The 24,290-nt window shown below is 43.6% G+C and overlaps 2 protein-coding genes and 1 long non-coding RNA gene across 10 annotated transcripts; 1 reads left to right on the top strand and 2 right to left on the bottom strand.

Moving 5' to 3' along the window:
• Nucleotides 1-11: 11 nt before the first annotated feature.
• On the bottom strand, nt 12-7,105 carry LOC148387467 (neurabin-1-like). 3 transcript variants are annotated; one of them, XM_088397517.1, is made up of 20 exons: nt 7,016-7,105; nt 6,611-6,751; nt 4,923-6,507; nt 4,429-4,561; nt 4,223-4,343; nt 3,965-4,069; nt 3,764-3,854; nt 3,553-3,672; nt 3,394-3,447; nt 2,927-3,027; nt 2,557-2,685; nt 2,353-2,449; nt 2,237-2,297; nt 2,030-2,166; nt 1,735-1,958; nt 1,574-1,639; nt 1,277-1,496; nt 1,077-1,175; nt 741-932; nt 12-467 (listed from the first exon to the last, which is right to left on the bottom strand). In XM_088397517.1, the coding sequence occupies exons 3-20, from the start codon at nt 6,384-6,386 to the stop codon at nt 246-248; spliced, it is 3,636 nt and encodes a 1,211-aa protein (XP_088253643.1). In that variant the 5' UTR covers nt 6,387-6,507; nt 6,611-6,751; nt 7,016-7,105; the 3' UTR covers nt 12-245. The 3 variants fall into 3 exon arrangements, with proteins under 3 accessions (XP_088253643.1, XP_088253645.1, XP_088253646.1); XM_088397519.1 differs by having other exon boundaries at nt 1,735-1,955; nt 7,016-7,103; XM_088397520.1 differs by lacking the exon at nt 1,077-1,175 and having other exon boundaries at nt 7,016-7,103.
• On the top strand, nt 6,911-23,535 carry rapgef4b (Rap guanine nucleotide exchange factor 4b). 6 transcript variants are annotated; one of them, XM_088397526.1, is made up of 33 exons: nt 6,912-7,123; nt 9,451-9,531; nt 9,702-9,850; nt 10,550-10,808; nt 13,185-13,327; nt 13,389-13,477; nt 14,460-14,606; nt 16,430-16,502; nt 16,871-16,926; nt 17,521-17,627; nt 17,694-17,815; nt 17,923-18,106; nt 18,208-18,292; nt 18,370-18,430; nt 18,505-18,581; nt 18,813-18,959; nt 19,109-19,203; nt 19,285-19,370; nt 19,447-19,525; nt 19,649-19,799; nt 19,879-19,967; nt 20,051-20,078; nt 20,155-20,230; nt 20,291-20,437; nt 20,505-20,602; nt 20,669-20,794; nt 20,939-21,117; nt 21,192-21,282; nt 21,360-21,410; nt 21,472-21,559; nt 21,618-21,682; nt 22,070-22,124; nt 22,203-22,352. In XM_088397526.1, exons 4-33 carry the CDS (start codon nt 10,741-10,743, stop codon nt 22,328-22,330), a joined length of 2,991 nt encoding a protein of 996 aa, XP_088253652.1. In that variant the 5' UTR covers nt 6,912-7,123; nt 9,451-9,531; nt 9,702-9,850; nt 10,550-10,740; the 3' UTR covers nt 22,331-22,352. The 6 variants fall into 6 exon arrangements, with proteins under 6 accessions (XP_088253650.1, XP_088253648.1, XP_088253649.1 ...); XM_088397525.1 differs by having other exon boundaries at nt 20,152-20,230; XM_088397524.1 differs by having other exon boundaries at nt 6,911-7,123; nt 19,109-19,370; nt 20,152-20,230; nt 22,203-23,535.
• LOC148387466 (uncharacterized) lies at nt 15,501-17,265 on the bottom strand. The gene is made up of 3 exons (XR_015862871.1): nt 17,199-17,265; nt 16,408-16,551; nt 15,501-15,656 (listed from the first exon to the last, which is right to left on the bottom strand). It is a non-coding gene; the product is annotated as an uncharacterized LOC148387466 (long non-coding RNA).
• Nucleotides 23,536-24,290: the final 755 nt, after the last annotated feature.

The raw sequence follows: 24,290 nt of genomic DNA, 5'->3' as shown, positions 1-24,290 counted from the left end.
TTCAAGTTAAAGCTGGACGTTTAAAAGCATTATTTATTAAAAAAAGACATTTAAAATTCATACATAATTTAAAGTATAAAAACATTTGCGCAAGTGCTGTAAATGTGAAATTGTTGGTGTTCTGCATAATTTAAAAAAAAAAAAGTCCTTAAGGAAATGCCAATCTAAATCATCCTTTTGTGAGTGGGATGGTGCAAATGTACATCTGTGCTGGTGGGAACGTCAAGTTCTTGAGACAAGTTCTTCTAGAGGAGCGACTCGGTCCTTGCCGTTCTTCCGGTATGTCGTGACTCCAGAGCAGATGTGTTCTCAATCACCACACCTTCACTCGCACAATTCTTCTCATTTTGCTTGGATGACTCCTTGCGCCTTTTCTCTCTTCCTCGCTCTTCTTTTTCCTCCCGTTTCTTCATCTCCTTCAGCTTCTTCTTGAGGGACGCGCGGTCATTCTGACACACGCCCATGGCCTTGGAACAGAAGGGAAGCAAGATGTAACACGTTGCACCAACTTGCCCTAACAAAATGTCTACCACCAGAGGACGCCCATTGCTCAATTGAAGACACCGTATGTAAAAAATGCTATTTTAAAAAGTATTTTTTATGACATTGGCGGATAAATAAAAAATACTCAGCTTTAGGTCACAACGACAATTTTAGAAGACTTCTTGACAATCAAAATCTGAAATTAGGTAACTGATGATTTCAATATACATTTTTATACTTTTTTTAATACCCATTACCTTGAGTTTGTCGGTGTCCATGCTGAGCAGCAGAGCTCCATCCACTCCTCTGGCTGCAAAGTCGATCGTGTACTGCTCCATGTTGACGGCCGCCAACCACAGACACACTTGCTGGCTGTTCCACTCCAACACAGGTCGACTTTGCCACTGGTTGTTGTTGTTGTTAATCGGCAGAGTGTCATCATCTAAGCTCTGGTCGCGCAGAGCACAAAAAAAGGAAACTGGAGTTTAAGATGGTCAACAAGATCATCTTTGGAGAAAAAGTGCAATCAAGCAAGCGCCCTGTGCGAGGAGGCGGGAAGCGGGGAAGGCAAAGGGAGGAAAGGAAAGCCGTACCTCTGTGGACACAAAGGTGAAGGTGTTAGCGTGTTCGGGGAGAGAGTGATTAGAGCCGTGATCCCTCATGCTGAAGCTATCCATTGCAGAGCCAATACTCTGGAACCAACACAAACCTTCAAAGACTTGCCAACCATCTTGGTTTCTTTACTGCCCACTATGTCCCGTAAGCTAGCATGTTAGCGATGTTTTCTTCATACCTGATCTCTTCTACCGGAGGTGGTCAAGTAAGGCAAACTGCTACTGGACAGGGAACGCATCTTCTCTATGGTGCTTCTTTTCCTCTCCCCTTCCTCCTGTTTTTCTTTCTCCTTCCCTCGCTCTGCAAACCAGCCAAAGGGCAAGCAGGAGGGCACGGAGGTCACAGAGCCCGATGAAGAAACTTCAGCTGGCTCGTCCACCAGGTCGCCACAAGACGCCCTGGACAGATTGAGAGATTTGTTGTATGGCTCTTCAAGTAGCACCGTCAAGACTCGGATGGCAAATATCAACCCCACCTGCTGTTCATGGACCCTCTGTGCAGTTTTTCACTCTTCCGCTTGGTCAGAGATTTACGGAGGCCACTGTGTGGAAACATCAAACCACAGCGTCACATTCCGAAAAAGTTAAATATGTCTGGGCTCATATTGAGAAAGAGAAAAAAAATTGTTTAGCGGACCTGAAGTCAGGCATTTTTCTTTTGGATTTCCTGGAGGATTTGATTTGGGAGGTGATGACAGCGGCGTTGGTGTCAGTGATGCAAATCGGCGGCGTGAAGACAGATGCGTCGCCGGGACTGTTGACTGAGAAAGGGGAAGAACCGGAAAGTTCATCTTGGCTGCTCCTCTGTACGATGCCTTCGGACTGCGATTGGCTCTCCTGTAGCTTTTGACCTTCTTCCTGCTTTGGCGACAACGGGAAGCATCATTGGGATGACATTTAACTGCTGCCCGCCGGGGTTTTAAACCTCGCACCTCGTTCTTGAAGCTCTTCCTGAGTTTTTCTCGGGTGGGTGGATGGCGTTTGAACTTCTGGGCCAGCTGACCTCGCGCTATGTGCGCACTGCAGTCCAGTCGCTCTGTGTTGGGAATTGCGACGTACCACTCTGGATCTGACACACATATTTGTCGAACATTTTGATTTAAGGTGGTCAGTGTCTAAGTATGTTAGGTGTTCCCTACCCGGGACTGATGAGTCCACATCAAGAGGTCTCCCTGCCGCCCTCGGTTCTTTTCTCTCCAACTGAAAGGAGTACGTCATATTTACTATTTGTGCAATGTTAGGAAACTATCCCCACCTGAAGTTGAAGCCTTTCAACAGTCTCCCTGTGCTTGTTGTCTCTCTCCTCCATTTCTTTGCGCAAATCCGCTTCCCTGGCATCCGCCTCCTCCTCCCTGAGTCATTTAAGAGTCGAGTCCCTCAAGTGACGAGACAGCTTACTATCGTGCAGTGCAGTGCGGTCCAGAGCTAACTGGCTAATAGAGAGGAATTAAACGATTACCTGCTCTGGTACTCTCTGAGCAGTCTCTTGGCCTTGTTGTACTTGATTTCCAGGCTGTCTGATTGGCTCTGGGCATCGGCCAGTCGCTGGCTCACAACCCTGCAGAGTGTCTGGGCCTCTTGCCAATACCTAGTAAAGCCAGAGAGGCTGTTAAAACAACAATAAGTCATGTACGGTACAACTTCACAATCTCTAACTGGGCTGACTATGACCCATCACAAAATATTCGTGACGACTCGTGGACGTCTTCTAACAGTAGCATCAACGCTAATGCTAAGTCCAAAAACAGTATCGGAAGTTTGTGTTGTGAATAGGGTCAAAATAGGGAAATTGATTCAGGACGCATGACAAAATCATGGACATATCGCACTTCTCAAGCTTGTCAACTTTGTCGGCTCCATCCTCCACTTTTTGTTGCAGCTCTGCCGTCTGGCTCTCCCATCTCGCCTTCTCCTGCTCGAACGCCTTCAACTACGAGAAGAACATTGGTTTAGTAATGTGCTCAGCATATGGCGTATCCAATACACAAAGGGAAACGCTTATCTCTTCAACAGTCGAATGCCCAAAGAGATATTTTTAGCAAACTGGCTCACTCTTCCTACTTTGAGACTTTGAAAACGCCAAATAAAAGACTCATTGATGTTCTGCGGGCGGATAGCGGAAAGACAGATTTTTGTATCGCGTTCCTATTTTTACCGCAGCAAGAAGCAGACATGGAGAGGTGCCCTGTGTCCTAATTATGCCACGTTGAGCCATCTCATCGGCCATTAAAATGAGGTCAGTCAAATATAAAAGTTTACGAACATGAGCATTGGATTGTGTGATTGATTGGCCTACCTTCTCTCGAACACTTTCAAGTTGAGCTGTTCTCCTCTGCAGTTTGGATTGAAGCTATCAAGATGACAATTGAAAAATGTGTGACACAAAAAAAATCCAGCTACATTTACAAATATTAGGAAGCAGAAATTTGGCATCTCTCCTTATCCAACTTTGTACCTTCTGGTATTTGAGACAAAGCTGGTCATTATCCAGACACGACAGTACAGACACGTCCTCTTCATCTTCATCCTCAGGTATGCCGAAATCAGTTTCTGAATCCCCACTCGTCCTCGTGCTCTGTTATGAGCCGCAATAAGAGAATAAATTCACACCATTCCCCTCCATCTTATTTTCTTGTGGATTCGGAATAATATTGCACATAACGAACTTTTTGTGACGCCTTCTCCATTTCCAGGCTTTCGTTGACTAAGCGTGCCACCTCGCTCTCCACACCCTCCTTGTCTCGGCCGATCAGAAACCTTATGGTGAAGTAGAAATCAATTGATTGCACGTAAGGATATTTTTGCAAGCCAAAAAAAAAACTTTATCATAAATTGCTGAGTTAGAAGCTAGTATGTAAAAAACTTACTTGACCAGGCCTGAAGTATTTTTGAGCACTGTGGCTGCAAACAGTTGCGACACTCCCACCAAACTGACACCGTCCACCTCCACAATCTGATCATTCACGTGAATCCTAAAAATCAAAATAAATATTTTTTTCCATTGGGCTCGATCTAAATTCATCACATTATAAATTATGCAAAGTTCAGTTCGTTATGTTCAAATAATTACGCAAGTGGTTCGCGTAACATGCATGGCGTGAAGTGTCTTAAAAAAAAATCCCTACCTTCCATCCTTATATGTTGCTCCACCTTCAGTGACCGTTTTGACAAAAATCCCGAGTTTCTCCAGCCCCTGGTCTGCTCCTACCCCCATTCCGATGATACTAATGCCCAGTCCATCATGTTCTGGAAGAGAGAGGAAAAAAAAAACCCCCAAGACCGTACAGTAAGGCTTCATATCATTTTAGAACTGGCAGAGGAAAAGACAAACCCTTTTGAATTTCCACTTCGAAAACATCCATCTTGTCTACTCTCTTCTCTAGCTCATACTCGGCCGAAGCGGACACGGGGTCGATATCGTCATTGCGTCTATTGTACTCTCCGTTGCAGTAAGTGGTGTAAACCTGGAGGACAAAGATGCGCAGAACGAAAAACATTAAAAATACATTTCACTCCATTTTTTGAAACGTTACTTGTTGGCGTACAACAAAGCGCGAGATTTGAGTCCTTCATTTTTGTGATTTCATTATTTTAATTTATGTTTGAATTAGCTTAACATTTTTTTTCTGGAATCAAGCTAATTTAATACTGTGTAAACCACCAGAGCAGAGTGCTTATATTTTAATGGAACTCTGACAGATTGAAGCATGTGCAATCTTGTCTTTTCTCCACTCCACTATAAACATAGCTGAGGGCTTGCATTTCTCAAGCAACACACGCTCAGAGATGCCGCAAAAAAAAAAAAATCTTAAAACATTTGCTCACCTTGATTGGTGCTGAGGAAAAACGGACTTTTTTCTTTGGGCCGTCTGCGTCATCATCCTGGTCAGACAGTTTAGGAATGCCGGGAATTTCTTCATATTCTAATGAAAGCCCGTTGCCTGCGTGGAGAGAATTTTCCACAAGCTCCGCGGAGAATTCCTGCTCTGAATTTCTATTTTCCATCCCGCAATGAAGCATTTTGTTGCTTCCGTTGATGTCAACTAGTCCCTCGCTGCTTTCTTCTTCTCTCCCGCTTTCCTGTGGCACCGCATTGGCACATTCCTGCATCTCACAAGCTTTCTTTTCAACTTCACTTTCCCTCCACGTCTTCTTAACAATCTCTTTGTCTGCATTTTCTTGCAAAACTTCACCCATGTCGCAGCGCTCCTCTCTTGGCTTGTCAGTACGTCGGCTCGGCTCCTCCCAACATTGTTCGTTCACCTGCTCGTACTTGTCTGCAATGAAGCTGCAGTCTCTTGCGATGAGTTCCATCAAGCAAGTATTTGACATTTCCAAAATGGGATCTTCAAAAACATCATCCACCAGGTCTTCAAATGATACATTAAGAATAAAAGCCCCCCTCTTTTTTTCTTTATCCTCACAATCATCACTCTCAGATGAATCCACATGGACAAGCTCTGCCCTGAGTGGCTCTTCAGGGGTCAAGCTCGAGTCAAGAGACGTATTATTGGCCTCCACTTCCTTGGACTCACCCGCTGGGGTGAGTCCATGCTCCTCAGGGCTGGAAGGAGATTTAATTGATTCCCCACTGAGGGCATCTGATGTAAGAGATTTAAGGCTTGTTGTTGGAGTAGGTAAGAGGATATTTATGAGGTGTTCTTTTGTGCCTTTGTCTTCACCCAAGTTATCCTTTTCGTCTTTGCTTCGAGAACATTTTGACACTTGTCCTCCACTATCAGCTCCAGTCACTTTGGTCTCAAACAATTTCCTGGTCACTGAGAACTTTTGTGCAAGAGCAGCCCTGTCTATGTCCTTTATCTCCTCTGATCTGCCTGGTTTATCTTGTAAGAAGGTTTCAGGCGTGGAAATGCTGCAGGCGGAGCCAATGAAGAGAGGTCTGCTGGTGGAAATTTGAGAAGTTTGGAGTTGCATGTTAGGATTCTGAGAAGAAAGAAGGGCCGTGGTGCTAGAACCACACTGCCCCGAGTCACTAATTTGTCTTAGCTGTTGTTGGCTGTCCATTTGGAGGAAGATGTTGTCCCTAAGTTTAGTTCCTCTGGTGCTGTTGGCTCTCCCTCGGCCACTGTTGTGGAGGGTCACAAGGGGATCAGAGAGGCTGGTTGGTAGACCTGAATGGTGCACACTAGGACACCGGGAGGAGGCAGCCCTGGAGCCATGCTTTTGGCTGCTCCCACTGTCAAATGAACATTTAATGGCACGAAAGTCAGACTCGTATGAAATCCTGTGAGGAGAGGCACTTCGGCCTTTGTGGTCTGTCCGCATCATGAGGATATGAAGGTCCACTTGAAGTTAGAAGAAACTAAATGGTAGTAAATCTTGAGAAGATGTTTTTTAAATATGCTGGTAAAATCAGATGATGTGCAAGAAGTTCAAAGAACTTCAAATTCTAAAGCAAAATGGACACAAAAAAACCCAACGTTAAAAGCACAAATTACTAACTTGTAACTGTAAGCACAAAAGTGAAAAAAGGACACGAGAGCTTGACTCACCGAGCAGTAGGAAGATGAGTGACTTTCTTCGTTTGTGTCGTCGAGCATAACTAAGAACCCACTCCACGCAGGTAGATTTCAATTACCTTGTTTGCTGCGTTCACTAACAATGGGAAATTGCCAAACTTATATTTTCTTTTCCTGTAATGTTAAAAAAGATATACCAAACAATACTTAGTATTTCATTTGACACATCATCTGTCAAATAAAATGCATTGTAGCCCTGCATTAAAAAAAATATTTCCCGCTGAACGTCAATGTCTGGATTTCGGAGTTGACGACCGTCATGAAAGCAGCATTTTGATTTCCCTCTCCTGTAAAGCGCGCTCATTTTAAGGCTAACTCAATGTTTTGTTTTGTTCATTTTTCCTCAAAACTCTAAAATAAAATCTTTTTACGTCTTACCGTGAGTGCTCTCGCTCCGGAGTCATGTGAAGGTGTCTCCCTCACTCCACGACCAAGACAGACAGATGGCGACTCATGCTTCTAAATACTGTAAATGGATAATCCCAGGTAATCCTGTGTAAACGACTCCAGTAACTGTGAAACACTGATGACGAATGGGTACCAACACGGGGGCATTTATTCATCCATCTCTTCGTCCATATAGATGAAGAGATGGATAAATAAATGATAAATAGATACATACGTATCTATCTATATACTGTATATGTGTATCTGTATCTATGTGTGTATCTATGTATGTATCTATGTATCTACCTAGTATCTATCTATGTATGTATCTATGTACGTATCTATCTATCTATCTATCTATCTATCTATCTATCTATCTATCTATCTATCTATCTATCTATCTATCTATCTATCTATCTATCTATCTATCTATCATCATCATCATCCTATCTATCTATCTATCTATCTATCTATCTATCTATCTATCTACCTACCTACCTACCTACCTACCTACCTACCTACCTACCTACCTACCTACCTACCTACCTACCTACCTACCTACCTACCTACCTACCTACCTACCTACCTACCTACCTACCTACCTACCTACCTACCTACCTACCTACCTACCTACCTACCTACCTACCTACCTACCTACCTACCTACCTACCTACCTACCTACCTACCTACCTACCTACCTACCTACCTACCTACCTACCTACCTACCTACCTACCTACCTACCTACCTACCTACCTACCTACCTACCTACCTACCTACCTACCTACCTACCTACCTACCTACCTACCTACCTACCTACCTACCTACCTACCTACCTACCTACCTACCTACCTACCTACCTACCTACCTACCTACCTACCTACCTACCTACCTACCTACCTACCTACCTACCTACCTACCTACCTACCTACCTACCTACCTACCTACCTACCTACCTACCTACCTACCTACCTACCTACCTACCTACCTACCTACCTACCTACCTACCTACCTACCTACCTACCTACCTACCTACCTACCTACCTACCTACCTACCTACCTACCTACCTACCTACCTACCTACCTACCTACCTACCTACCTACCTACCTACCTACCTACCTACCTACCTACCTACCTACCTACCTACCTACCTACCTACCTACCTACCTACCTACCTACCTACCTACCTACCTACCTACCTACCTACCTACCTACCTACCTACCTACCTACCTACCTACCTACCTACCTACCTACCTACCTACCTACCTACCTACCTACCTACCTACCTACCTACCTACCTACCTACCTACCTACCTACCTACCTACCTACCTACCTACCTACCTACCTACCTACCTACCTACCTACCTACCTACCTACCTACCTACCTACCTACCTACCTACCTACCTACCTACCTACCTACCTACCTACCTACCTACCTACCTACCTACCTACCTACCTACCTACCTACCTACCTACCTACCTACCTACCTACCTACCTACCTACCTACCTACCTACCTACCTACCTACCTACCTACCTACCTACCTACCTACCTACCTACCTACCTACCTACCTACCTACCTACCTACCTACCTACCTACCTACCTACCTACCTACCTACCTACCTACCTACCTACCTACCTACCTACCTACCTACCTACCTACCTACCTACCTACCTACCTACCTACCTACCTACCTACCTACCTACCTACCTACCTACCTACCTACCTACCTACCTACCTACCTACCTACCTACCTACCTACCTACCTACCTACCTACCTACCTACCTACCTACCTACCTACCTACCTACCTACCTACCTACCTACCTACCTACCTACCTACCTACCTACCTACCTACCTACCTACCTACCTACCTACCTACCTACCTACCTACCTACCTACCTACCTACCTACCTACCTACCTACCTACCTACCTACCTACCTACCTACCTACCTACCTACCTACCTACCTACCTACCTACCTACCTACCTACCTACCTACCTACCTACCTACCTACCTACCTACCTACCTACCTACCTACCTACCTACCTACCTACCTACCTACCTACCTACCTACCTACCTACCTACCTACCTACCTACCTACCTACCTACCTACCTACCTACCTACCTACCTACCTACCTACCTACCTACCTACCTACCTACCTACCTACCTACCTACCTACCTACCTACCTACCTACCTACCTACCTACCTACCTACCTACCTACCTACCTACCTACCTACCTACCTACCTACCTACCTACCTATCTATCTATCTATCTATCATCCATCCATCCATCCATCCATCCATCCATCCATCCATCCATCCATCCATCCATCTACCATACAAATGTAATACCGTCAGATAAACTGTCAGCAATGCAATATTGTACGTCCACTTACCTTTACTTGTGTTGCAGCATCCCTGTTGAGACGGTCAGCTTCTTTTCATCTAGTGATATTCGTAGAGAATGAAAACCCACCTGTGTTCATCAATGGAGGTTAGTGCATTCAGATACTGGTAACCTGCATGTGTGCATGTGAGGCAAATAAGAGCAGTGATGCAGGACCTACTCCGTGTGTGTGTGTGTGTGTGTGTGTCGTGTGTGTGTCTCACCTGTGTTGGTACAATATACTTCTTGTGTCTGTGTGACGCGAATTTGTGTGGCAGATGGACTCAACTGGACTGGACTGAGCCACACAAAGCAGACTGGTTTCACTCAGTGTGACCTGGATCTGAATGGAGACCAATGTCCCAGGTGGCAGTGGGACCTAGATGATATTAATAGTGGCCAATGAAAAAGCTGTTGATGAAATGAGGTGAACCAAAGGAGGGAGGGAAGGGATGGAAAATAAATGAAGTATTGGAAGAAATTAGAATAAATTGAGATGGGTGTGAAAGTAAATTATAGCAAAAGTTTTGATTATTAACAGTAAGCTTTGAGCAATTGAGATGGTGGGTTTTAAACATGGTCTTGATGGAAAAAATAATGGACACAGTCACATTTACTCAACACTGCAGAGTTACTTCCTCTTGCCATTGAATATTCTGGATTATATAATCTTTAAATTAGCAGTTTAACAATTAAAAAAATCTTAATGCAATGGATAGGCAATATCTCAGAAAATGTTGCTGTGATAATTTGTTGAAAAAATTAGCCCATTTTAAATAAATAATGAATAGAAAGTATGGAGGTAAACGTGTTTAACTTTAGAGAGGAAAAATCCTTCATAGTCATTTAAAAAAATAAATAATCAAAACAATCTACCCAAGTATTTGAAGTATTTGTAGTTTGTTACCACTTCCAGTATTCCATAGAGTAACAAAACTGTTCTACTTCATGACAAATTGACAATATGGCATCATTAAATTTTCTGACATTGATAATCATTTCAATGCCCGATTTCCATCACATTCCATATATGCAAGTGTACCTAATATTATGACTGGCGTTTATATCTGATGGCTTCCTTTACTGCAATTTTTTATTTATTTATTTTTTCTTTGACGCCATCCAGCTGCCCACCCCAGTCAAGTCTGACAAGGCACGTACGGCTCTGAAAGGCAGCGGCGTCGTGCAGCAGCAGCAGCACAGCAGTGTGCAGCTGCGTACGGCAAAGCGGGAGGGGCCGCAGCCACAGCTCGCATATATTAACCGACAACCGGGTAGCATCCCAAGCGAGCATCACAGTGGCAGTGGAGGACAAGGATGGTCGCGGTGCAAACGTCCCCCAATCTATCTCCATCCCCCGAGTGGGTCTGCTGTCTGGACAAGAGGTGGGTGGCACCGTCCTACGCCGCGCGTCAATCACCGAGGCGGGGATCGAGGTCTCCCCGGTACCCTCCTCCACCCCTGGGGCCTGATTCATTGAACCGAAGCGTTGTGATTGATCAGCACCGGCGATCGCCTTGTGTATGCAATGTAGCTCTGCTATGAAATCCGCCTGGCTAGCAGGATTTAATTTCTCTTGGAATGCATAATTAGCGCATTGTCAGTCATAGTAAAGGCAGATATGCACGCCACATGTTTCTTGATATTTTCTTTTAATCATGCGTCTTCTACGGTGAGGTGGCGGCTTCGAGGAGGAGCATACTGCACTGCACACGTTGTTGCACGACGCACATGGTTTTATGCCCGTGACAAAATAGAAGACTTATGGGTGCACGTTTAAGAGCATTCAAGCATTTTATGTCTGTTTTTCTATTGTCAGCATCTTTGTCTCATTTGAGATCAGCCTTTTTTGCTGACACCCCCCCCCTTTTCTTGACCACCCAATTGATGCTGCCTAATTGGCATTAAAATAAAGAAAACAAAAGTGCTAAGCAGTAATCACGGGAGGTTGTCCACACCTGAAACAATAAATAAAAAAATTAAAAAAAGATTGACATGCAACCCACAACTCTCACACCTACACCCGACGGACGACACATCCCCAGGTTACCATTAGCAACGTGAGCCAACCATCTTGTCATCATCATCATCTGTGTAAAATGCTGCAACCAGCACACATTGTGTGATGAGAAAAATAATAATAATCCATCCATACAGTTTGTATAGTGATTATTCTTATTAGGGTCACCGTCGAGATATCGTGATTAACTTCCAAGCTGATGGAAGGTCATCAGCTTGATATTTTAAGAGATGTCAAATATGATTTTTTTTAATTAATTCATAGAAAATTGCAATGCTCTCCTTTAGCAAGTTACTAGTTTTCATTCAGGTTTTGAATGGTATATAGAGTCTTCCTGACAGCAGTGAAGGCAGGCTTGCTGGTGAGATCTAATTGAAGAAGATCTCATCACTCAGTGATTCTCACTCATTCCCTTTATTCAATCACAATCCAACTGAGCATTTGGTAGCATTTCATCTACACTAATGGAGGAAGTGACAAAACTCCAGATGTTAAAAAGTGACCTCCCATATATGCCTTTGCAGACAATGATTGCAACTGAGTGTGAAATATGAGATAAGATCTGATTAATTTTGGGGCGTCAAGCCTAAAATTGCATTAAGTTCAGCATCACAAACATTTAAATGCCGCACAATACAGATTGTTTTATGGAATTCAGTAAGTGGCAGATTGGATGATGTGTGACTTTTTTTTTTTTTTTTTACAACTGTGTTTATACTGATTTGTATTCAGTGTTGCTTGCAGTCTCACGGGTTGGTGGTGGCACAGATGGTTGTTGGGAGAAGTGAGTGAACAAGTTTCTACAGTTAGTGTTTGCCATTCTCCTTGGAACTACCGTCACCATCTGAATGACTGGTAACAACAACTGAATGGAATACCATAAGTCTGTTATTTGATGTGAAGTGAAAGGTGACGCTGCTACGAGACCCTCGACCCTGAGAAGTCAAGCGGCGGTTCTCCTTTCCGTCGCCACCTGTCTTAAGCATTAACCCTTGTCTCCACCGAGGAGCATTACTCTGTGGAAAAAAGATGGTGTAAGGGTGAGGAGTCACAGATAAAAAAAAAAAAACATGGCTGCAATGTCTCTAAGCTCACGGTAGATGTTGCAGTCCATCTCAGCCCCTTTTGGCGGGATCTGCAATTTGCAAGTGCCTCCCTTGAGGAGTAACAACTGCTTGGGGACGCAAACGTGTTGTGCATGCGTGTGGGAATTGGAAGAATCATCTGGTTTGCCTGCGAGCTTGCATAGCAGACATTAATGGAGGAAGAGCTTGTGGTGGGTTAGTAGTAATGGATGGAGGTAGGAGAGAATATGGCAGTAATGGAGTGCTTGAGGGAGAAAAAAGTCTCTGCCTTTTTTTCATGATGTTTGATGAAAGAAGAGTGCAGATTGGTGTTGTCGAGAAAAGGGAGTTGTTGAAGGCGCACATGCACGGATGAGTCACCGGCAAGGAAAAAAAAATAAGTGAATGGATGACGTAGCGTACTCGTTCCTTCAGACGCCGTAATTGTGGAGCAGAACGGCACTCTGATCAAACTCGACGAGATGTCTCACAATTAAGAGCATTAGAAATAGAAGCAGGACTTAAATGAGATCCTACATCAACACCCACCGGGAGGTCTGAGATGAGAAGGAACGCTCGCAGCTCCCTACTGGTTGAGCTCAGACAATAAAGACAGAGTATTAAAATTGTTACGTTGTTCCTGGCTTCTTCTTACGTCGCTTGTCTTTTCTGTTTAGGCCCTCGGAACGCTCGGGAGAGGATGTGGATATTATTCTGACCAGACTGAAAGAGGTTAAAGCCTTCACCAAGTTTCCACCTCCACTCTTGGTGCAGATCTGCACCTGTGCCTTCTATGAATGTCTGGAGAAAGGCATCACATGTATGTAAAACAGCAAATAGAAATGCAACCGTCATAAATTGACAAACTATTGTGGTTGCAGTGTTTCGACAGGGAGACATCGGCACCAGCTGGTATGCGGTTCTGTCCGGTTCTCTAGATGTCAAAGTGTCCGAAACTGCTAATCATCAGGTAAGATGCAACATAGCGCTCACAGGCTAACACATTTTGCCACCACTCATACAAAGTGATTTTTTTTCTTACTATTATTTTTGTGGCTGCTACTTCAACTTTTATTCTTAAATGTAGAGGACCAAAGTAGGGAAAATTGGACATATTACCGTATTTTCCGCACTATAAGGCGTACCTAAAAACCTCCAATTTTCTCAAAAGCCGACAGTGCGCCTTATAATCAGGTTCGCCTTATATATGGACCAATATTGAGCCACTACAGCAGGCGTGTCCAAAGTCTGGCCCGTGGGCCAAATGTACTATATATCTTATATATGGACAAAGTTTTAAAATGGGCCATTCATTGAAGGTGCGCCTTATAATCCAGTGCGCCTTATATATGGACAAAGTTTTCAAATGGGCCATTCATTGAAGGTGCGCCTTATAATCCAGTGCGCCTTATATATGGACAAAGTTTTAAAATGGGCCATTCATTGAAAGTGCGCCTTATAATCGGGTGCGCCTTCTAGTGCGGAAAATACGGTAATTTTTAAATCAATTTGGGGATAAGGCTGTGTGGGGGAAAAAATGAAGCGCTTTGATTATTTTCTAGTTGTAGTTGAGGACTGACACATGAGAGAAGAGTAAGAGGATTTGTTCCAGTAAAAGGCTACGATAACAAAGCCCGTCCATTTTAAATGGTCGTTTTCATGAATGCAACCCACTTGGTGGCCTAGATTCAGTGTCTATATTTGAAATGACAGTTTGGACAGCTTTCTATAGCTTTCAGGATAATTTCAGAATATAAAATGAAAGAGTTTGTGCCTCTCAGCATTCCAATTATGTCTACCACCTAGAGATATTTACGGTAAAATCATATTTTCTGTCCCTCACGCGTGAATACATTTGCATGAATTACCTCGTATTAATTTGTGTGGGTGTGTATGCACTTAAACGATGAAAACATCTCTTTGCTCAACATGTTGTGTTTTCTTGTTTATAGGATGCAGTCACCATCTGCACTCTGGGGATCGGGACAGCCTTCGGGGAGTCCATCTTGGACAACACGCCGCGTCACGCGACCATCATCAGCAGAGAGACCAGCGAGCTGCTTCGAATTGAACAGAGGGAGTTTAAGACCCTCTGGGAGGTGAGATGGGATGCAAGACCGGATGTGTTCGAAATGCTTGCGGAAGCCATGTTTGGACAACCTTCTATGCTGTTAATGAAAATTATTTAGTTTTATGTCATTTAAGATTGACTTTTGTAAACATACTTTGTGTGAAAATGCAAAGCTGCACCTTTCTGCTGTTCTTTATGGCTCCACATAGTAGTCGCAGGGTCCCTGCGGGAGTCCTTGTTGAAGTTGGGCCTCCCTGAGGCTGCTCCATTCACAAGGTCGCTTGTCCTTGCCAGAGCAGCCGCTCTCTAGCTATAAATTCACTGTAGTCATTCGAGAAGCTGCGAGTGGCCATTTTGTCAACTTGCACCCTCTAAATCACTAAGTTATGCAATTTTACTAACATTGGCATATTCAAGACTCTCATATTGGAAATTCTTCACTCTATAATATTTATATTGCCATATCGATAACAATATGGTTTTGTCATTTATGGAACAAAAGTGTTCTGAAATTTAATCGCCATAGTAAAAGTTTAGCTCTGACTTTGTGATATGAGACCAAAGTAGGTCATGAGGCCACGACTCGTTTTTCAGCTGGTGTGTGCACTTAGTCAGTCTGTTCCTGCGCCAGCTTTTTTTGGTCCATAAAGCAGCAATGGCAGCCCGAGGTTGTGTTGGTTTTGATCTTATTCACGTCGTTGCAAAAAGGCTCTTTGTGTTTCCCGTGTGTTTGTTTCACAAACAGGATGAAGGCAGTCATGTGTTTGTTTGAAGGCGGAATAAAAGAAAGCGACACTGATGCCTTCGTTCTCACTGAGCAGAAATGACAGGAATGAGCAAGATGCGGAAATGTAGAATGCTGTTCTTGGTGTCCGACTTGACTCAAAGGAGTGTTTATGGACGGTCGCATTTTGTCTTTTATTCATGTGCATCTATCTGTCCTCCTCACTTCCTCTCTCTTGTGTTGTCTTTTCTCCTGGCCTCTGGCTCCATCCTCCTCACCCTCATTTCCTCTTTTCTTTCCTCTTCACCCTCCGGAGTAGCTCGGTAACAGAAAGACTCGGATCACTGTGGTAACCTGGGAGAGAAAAGCGGTCGGGTTCTTGGCTCGGTCACGGCGGGAGAGTGGCGGAGAGAGCGAGAGAGAGGAGGGAGGCGAGCAGCTTGCGCGACGTACGATGCAATCAGGCGGTGTGTGTAAAGCGTGAAGGAGCACTGGCCAGCTCTCGGGGGGTGGGGGGGGGCTCGGTTTTTCACTTTTAGACGAAATTAGGTTGTTTACTCAGGTGAGTCTGAATTATTGCCTGTAGCTGTCGTGTTTGTCATTTTGTTTGTGCTTGTTTTAGTCGCACAAATTTACTGTCTGTGTGTGCTTGACAGATGTTGCCGCTATTCTTTTTTTTTTTTTCATGTGTGTCTGTGTTCTCAGAATACACACGTTGCTTGGTAATGACCATGCGAAAGGAGCAGTGACACATTCAAACCTGAACTTTTAAAAGATTGTTTCAGAAGTAAACGGGCAAACATAGTTTAAGGCATTGAAAAAAAAAAAAAAACGTCAACCCATTCAAAGTGAATTTTACTGTAACGCTAACAGTTCTGCATCTAAACCGGCTCAGCTATACAAAGGGCTTTGTTTTGACATAGTGCCGTCTGTGTGTGTCTGTTTGACAAGCGTGTGGATGCCACAGACTGAATGAATGACGATGCATAGCAAACGTATCCAAAACATGTCGCTTTGTAGTTTCATTGCTGTTGCTTGGATACAGATGTGACGGAATTGCTGAAATGTTTTTATTTATCGGTAAACCAAATGTAATGAGACCCACTTGTGTGTTTTTGGATGTGCAGAAGCATCGTCAGAGCCTGGCTGGACTGTTGGCTCCTCCTTATGGGGCAATGGAGAGTGGATCCAACAATGACAGTGAGTAAACTGATGATGATGTAGTACACGACCAAAAATGTAATATATTCTGAAACAGACAATTAGCAGATTGTACATATTTACATGTACATCATTAAATTGAGCATTTGCTGCTGCCCCTCCTGATATGCATGCTTTGGCCAACAGGGGGCAGTGTAATACTTATATGGATACATTATAACTCATCTCCCGTTTTATGCTCTTGTTTTAAATACACATGTAATTTCGTTTAATGTTTTGTTTGATAGTAAACTTCGACTTGGAGTGGCAATAACTCCTAGTAGCTCATGCCTGTATCTCAAGTCACCACTCTCGTTAATTTCCATGGATGGTAACTAATTAATTTTGCAATATGGTTTTCTCTCCAGGAGCCGCAGACAAAGACAACATGAACTCAGACTCTGCAAACAAATCTCACAATAAGGTAATTATTCAATGTTTCAAGCTTTAAAGTCTGCGAGGAGCACCTGATTCACAAATAAATCGATTCTTGGAAATGTTGACATCCCCAAGGGCAAATATGCTGTTTGCCATTTATCATTGTTTGTTTGGGATTACATAGAGACATTTTGCTGGGTGGAAAAATAGAAACATTTTGCACCACTGCATACTTTCATGTCTGCAAATTAACGAGAATGCCAAAATAGTGGTGTGTGTCTGTGTGTGTTCTCTGAGCAGAAACCTGTGATGACTCACCACTGTGATCCTCTCTAGTTATGCTAATACTAGTTAATACATGCACATGGAAGAAAGATCCTATCGGGCCAATTAGTGCATCTTCCTTTGTCGCTTTGAAGCGTGGTGGTGTGAGCGTACGAACATCTGCCTCTTTAGATACAGTTTTTTTTTTCCGGCTGCCGTGCATGCACAGCACAGACTTCCGCCCTGGCTTGATCATTAAACACCTGTGAAATGAGTGATTGAACCAAGCTCAAGCTTTGAATTATTTTTATATTGTAGATGTTGTAGAAATACTAGAAGTAATCTCCTTCATGTTGCCTTTTCCGGTATTCCATAGATTCCCACAGAGAAACTCCAGAGAGCGGGTAAAGTTCTCCGCAACGCCATCCTGTCCAGAGCCCCTCACATGATCCGAGATAGAAAATACCACCTCAAGACATACAGGTGATTGTATCCAAAATGTGGAATCATCTTCTTCTCCTTGCTGGATGCTCATGTGGTTTCTTGCAGACAATGCTGTGTAGGCACAGAACTGGTGGACTGGCTTGTGCTGCAGAGTGCATGTGTTCTGACCCGTTCCCATGCTGTCGGCATGTGGCAGGCTCTGCTCGAAGATCAGGTGCTGAATCACGGTAGCCAACATTCTCTCATCCTCTTTCGCTAGTTTTTCACCTATGCGCAGGAACTTTGGACTAAATGCTCCGAGGATTGCTTTTTGTTTTCTGGCTTCCTCGTCTAGTGGACCAGGAGCTGGGCTTCCAGGACAAGTACCTGTTCTACCGCTTTCTCGACGACGAGGAAGAGGACACGCCGTTGCCTAGTGAGGAAGAGAAGCGGGAGAGTGAAGAGGAACTGCCAGAGACCATCCTCTTCCTCGCTCAGATTGGACCCGATGCACTGCTACGCATGATCCTCAGGAAGTCGTAAGTGACAAAGCATGAAACCTTCTTTGATGGAGATGGAGAGCTGCTTCTGTCACGGCTAAATAAGATTTGTTGGTATGTGCGTGTGTGTGTTTGTGCAGGCCTGGTCAGAGGACAGGCGATGACCTCGAGATCATCTATGACGAGTTGCTTCATATCAAGGCCTTAGCTCACCTCTCCAACACTGTGAGTCAACCACTGTGCTCCATTCAGATGACCAAAAAGCAGACCCCTCTGATTTTCTTCCATGTTGTCACTTGCAGGTGAAGAGGGAACTGGCGAGTGTCGTCATCTTCGAGTCACACGCGAAAGCTGGAACTGTGTGTAAGTGCACGCTTTGCTATGGACTTCACTTTCTTTCCCTTCTTTTTGTGACACGTGCATTTTTCTTCTACCAGTGTTCAACCAAGGAGAAGAGGGCACCTCGTGGTACATCATCCAGAAGGGCTCCGTTAATGTGGTTATCTATGGCAAGGTGGGTAAAATGCATCTGTCACCATCAAGATAGTGTCTGAAGAAACACACTGGATGAGTTCTTCTAAATTCAATCATGCCATCGCCGGGAAATGGCTTCCAGGCAAATTCATACAACACATCGCTTTGCATCCACTGTGCACACTTGTTTCGATGAGTCATTCCACTTGTGAGTCTTCCAGCACATTTTTTCTTGGAATATTGTGTGAATTTCGATGTGTGTTTGGGTCAGGGGGTGGTGTGCACACTCCACGAGGGTGACGACTTTGGAAAGTTGGCCCTGGTTACTGATTCACCTCGCGCTGCCTCCATTGTCCTGAGGGAGGACAACTGCCACTTCCTTCGTGTGGACAAGGACGATTTCAACAGGATTCTCAGGGTACGTGGATCATAACTACATAGACATGATTCATTTACAGCAAGCGCTTTCTGTTTTACTAATCGTGATAACACATGTTTGTCTCCCTCTAGTGGCAGAGAAGCGCTCCTACATCTTAAATACAGTAGTTAATTGTGTTTTAATTGCAGGATGTAGAGGCCAACACGGTGCGTTTGAAAGAGCATGACCAAGCTGTGCTGGTCTTAGAGAAGAGTCCTCGAGCCTCCACCCTGGGAAGCATTAAGTATAGATTTTTTCTTTTTAAATATATTACTGTTCCTTCTCCTGAGAGTTGTAATCATCGACTTTTTTTTTTTTTTTTTAGGTACACTGTGATCTCAGGCACTCCAGAGAAGATTCTTGAGCACTTTTTGGAGACCATGAGAATGGACATACATCACAGTGAACCAGGTTGGCAAATATTGATTTACTTTCTTCTTTCTTGTCCTCTAATTCTTCCTGTATTTTTGCTCTGTTTTTATCTCAGACCCAGCAGTGGACGATTTTGTCCTCATGCACTGTGTCTTCATGCCCAACAGCCAGCTGTGCCCTCTTCTCATGGCACAATATCCTTTTCGACTTGCCATGTTCTCAACCTTTGTCCGCCTCTTTACACTTCTTGGTCTGTCATCTACTTCCTCCTCCTTTTACATTTTTTTTTTTTTGTTTATCCTTAACCCGGTGTGCACCTACCATGCGGCCTCACCGCCCGGCTCTGAACAGGAGAGACTGGAGCACACGCTCAACTGCAAGAGGAGGGCTCTCATTCTGGCTCTGCGCTGGGCTAACACACACACGTACCTCCTACAGGAGGAGCCTGCTGCAATTTCTTTCCTGGAGGTAGCAACGGCATGCTGACTTGAGCAAACCACTCTGAGACTTAAATTAGACATCCATGTTGTTCTTCTTTTCTCCACAGGAGTTGCTTAGTAGTGTATCAAATGATTCACGGATGCTCAGAGCATTGAAAGACCTGGTTCCTGATCTAGAGAAAGTTGTCAAACTACAGTACGTATCTTAAAATCGGTGATATTGTAAACCGCAGCTTCAATTTATTCCGTTAAAACCGCAACACTGTCTGTTTTATATAGTTCAGAGGAAGCCAAGGCCACAAAAAAGGCGAGTCTATATCAAAGATGTGTAGGCGGAATGGTGGTGCTGTATATGCTGATTGTGTTTTTTTTTCATTCAGCAGAAGACTTTAATACGGCAGTTCAGCAACGGGGAGGAGAGGCTGCAGAAGAAACAGGCCATTAGAAATCAAGATGACAGTAAGTGACTGTGAGATTGGATAAAAAAAAATATTTATCCTAATTTGCGTTTTGTGCTAGTCCTATTGAAGGTGTACTGCAGCGACCACACTTACACCACCATCCGAGTTGCCGTGGCAGCTACGGGCAGAGAAGTTCTATGCGCAGTTGCCGACAAACTCGGTTCCACTGACGAACTCGTGTTGCTTCACCTCAGTTCTGCCGGCGGTACGAAAAAAAGCTGAGACGCGACACAAGAGCATGTGATTTAACGAAATGATGTGTTGCTTCACAGAGAAACAAATCCTGAAGCCTAATGATGTGTCGGTGTTTTCGACTCTGAGTATCAACGGGAGGTTATTCGCCTGCGCGCGAGAGCAACTCAGTAATCTGGTAAATTTGGAATTATAACGAGGAGGCAAGTATTGATATTTGCTGATTCTACCATCTTTGTATCAGACTCCTCTCACAGAGCAGGAGGGACCCTCAGCGGGTTCAATGTCCACTTTTGAGCTGATGAGTTCCAAGGATCTCGCCTATCAAATGACAATGTTTGACTGGGAGCTCTTCAGCTGTGTGCATGAGGTACCGCGCAGTACATAAAAGAGCTTGTCAAAATAGGAAAGTAGTAAAGTTAAAGTCAATGATCAGCTGTGTCGCACATGCACATATGAAGTGATATTTTTTTATTGCTCGTCACAAAATTTGGTATCTTTACACAACCCACAGCACGAACTACTCTATCACACCTTCGGCCGCCAGAGCTTCAGAAGAACCACAGCCAACCTGGACCTTTTCCTGCGAAGGTTCAACCAAGTTCAGCTATGGGTGGTCACCGAGGTGTGCCTCTGTGGACAGCTCAGTAAGAGGGTCCAACTCCTCAAGAAGTTCATCAAGATAGCCGCGCAGTGAGTGGGAGGAACATCTTCGAATTGCCAAATGGGAGAAATGAAAAAAAGTTATTTTTCTGTTTTGTCTGCAGTTGTCGGGAGTTCAAGAACTTGAATTCGTTCTTTGCTATCATCATGGGCATGAGCAACCCTGCTGTAAGCAGACTGAGTCAGACATGGGAGGTAAACATCAATTCATACTTGGCGCTGAGCAGTTTCACCACACAGTTCGGTCAAATTGTTACGTCTTCCCTCATCAGAAGCTGCCGACCAAGTTTAAGAAGTTCTACGCAGAATTTGAGAGCATGATGGTGAGTTTGACTTTTCATATCAACATAAGGAATTGACCTTGATCTTACTTTTTATGTTCAGGACCCATCCAGAAACCATCGATCCTACCGACTAACCGTTACCAAGCTTGAGCCGCCAATCATTCCGTTTATGCCCCTCCTACTCAAAGGTAGCGTTCTTGGACGGCCCATTTTGTTTTGTATCTTACCACACTCGTTTCATTGCAGATATGACTTTTACGCATGACGGGAACAAGACATTCATTGACAGCATGGTGAATTTTGAGAAAATGGTAAGAACTATATTGCCTTAATGAATCTTGAACATGACTCACGAAAAATTGTCATTCAGCAACAAGTATTGAAGCAGTTGCAATCAAATGTTTAGAAAAAAAAGACAACTTTCACCACAACTGTAAATGACTGAGTAAGCTACGAGTTGTTTTTCAAAGAGGATAAAGAATATATGCCTGTGAGTATTATCTGTCTACATGTTCTGCTGCACCGTTTGTGTTCAAATAAGTTTTGCTGTTCATTAACCCTAATGTTTCGTGTACCGTGTTAAACTGTTAAGTGGTACCTTGTTGGTAAACAAACCGATGAAAACAATGGTTCATATCTGGAAAAATTTACATGTCAACTCACAAGATCTAACGACATTTGGGTTCCCTTTTCATCAGCGTATTATAGCAAACACAATCCGGCAAGTCAGGCACTGTCGGAGCCAGCCTTTCAGTAAGTCTTTCGATTTTCTCGTTTCCCCTTTTCTTTGCTAAATAGCAATCTACGTACTTATCACTTTCTCTGTTTTAGATCCCGACATCTGCCAACCCAACAAGAATCAGGCGGAGGTCAGAGGCTACGTCAGGAAGCTCTGCGTGATCGACAACCAGAGGGCGCTGACGCAGCTCTCCTACAGGCTGGAGCCTCGGCGGACATGAGCTTCGAATCTTTCACCACGTCGCCTTCCTCGTGACTACACACAAAGCGGACGCGTCAGCAACTGCGCGCTAAGTAGCAGCACACAGTGACTTTGACAACTCATAGGACAAATACCGTGCCATTAAAGGCCTCTTCCTATCGCCGTGTCTTAGCCTCAGGCAAAAATGAGGCTCTTGTAGTTGTTACTGTTTCGGGACCTGTTAGATAGAACTGTCATGTATAGAACTTGAATCAATATCCTGCATGAGTGAACTTCATAAGCTCGGTGTTCTATACAGTGGATTTCTATCAGAGTGTCCTGCAATGTTGTGCTCCCCAACAAGTTCTTGTTAGATTTTGTCCCAGTTCTTTATCTTTAATGCTTCTTTTATTCTTCAAATGCGCCAAACTGAAATATAATCTCGATTTATTAATCACCATACTCAGTACTCCATTGATCTCAATATCGAGGGAGCTTTTTATTGCAGTTTTCTCTCTTCCACACACTTTAAACGCAGTGCAAGTTCCTAAAACTGATTTACTATTCTTGGCTTTCTCACACAGTTTATTTGCCATTTAATGTAAAACTGGTGCATAAAACAGAAGGGAATTAAATATCTAAAAAACGGTTAACGTAAATCACATTTTGAACTAAAGCGAGCATAGTTTTAGCATAGCATACAGAATCCATTTCGAAATGAATCCTCTTTGAATCATGTCGCACCACATATATCGAGATACCTAAAAATATTTTTTTGGAGAGATGCACACCCCTAACAATTAGCCTATCTAGATATTTATCAATATACAAACGGGGAATCTGTAGCATCTTGTGCCCTTTAGATGAGTGTCAATGTCTTTCATAACAAATTAAATGGTGCTCAAAAAGCGATTGAATTTGTCACAGTAGTTAATTTTTTGCCTCGGCACAAAACTCTTACTACCCCTCGGTGATGTTGCTGTTCCAAAGTCAGTTGTCTGTGTCGAGTTTATCATTTCAGGAGAAATCTTGCCAACCCTTGCAATTGTGTTCCGTCTGTATTATTATTTTTTTAACGTGTGTAGGTTTTGAGTGTGATATTGACAACTGTGATTCTTTTTCGTTTGATCTCAGGAGCTTTCAATGTGTTGGTGTGTATCGAGAACTGCCCGGTGGCTTGCTTCCATCATGAGCAGCTGGTATCTGTGCTGTACATGTTAATAAAAATAGCTAATTTAACAGACACCGTGACTTAATCATTTTTTTTTGGACATCAGCAGACCTTCAAGCAACATTTGGATATCAGGTAAAACCTTCTTTTGGTGTGAATTTGCCCTACATGATGCAAATGTAATGATAATTATATTATAATAATAATATTGTGAGACCTCCTTGTGATAACCACTGAGAATCCTCCACAGTTGATCTCACCAGCCCCTCGGACTCAGTGATGTCAAACGGCTTTCCTGCCAGCTGATGTCACGGGGTCATTCCTGTCGGGTTGAGTACCGCACGCTGCAATTTGTGAGGTAGGGTGGCGTATATGTGCTAGTTGCTAACTGATTTACCGTCTGTCACGTTATGGTCTGAGAGTTTGTGTGTGTGTTTGAGTGTGCACTCACGCAGTGCAGAGAGAGCTTTATATAGCCACACTCATCCAGGAAGAAGGAATGCCCTGGATGCCACTGACCATATTTGAACAGTGAGTCTGCTGCAGAGTGCACGCAGCAAACCGTAACTCAGACACAGAGGTGGCAGAAGTACTCACCATTCATCCACTGTTTGGAAAATAAAATTATTTATCGGAGGACTACTTTTTAATTATATTTGAGTCCTATTCTAAAATAACAGTACTATTACTTGACTATAAATATTGACTAATCACGAGCTTTGCATGTGATTTTAAGTTAGCGAGCCATGGCAGCTAATAATTTTTTAAAGAAACCTCACCTCATTTGTATGTGTTTTTTTTTAGATAAAATGGAGAATCTTGGAAGATA

This window comes from Syngnathus floridae, chromosome 14, assembly GCF_059516105.1.
Source record: "Syngnathus floridae isolate MCC-2025c chromosome 14, RoL_Sflo_1.0, whole genome shotgun sequence".
Lineage (NCBI taxonomy): Eukaryota > Metazoa > Chordata > Actinopteri > Syngnathiformes > Syngnathidae > Syngnathus > Syngnathus floridae.
This window is presented reverse-complemented; position numbering and strand designations above follow the sequence as displayed.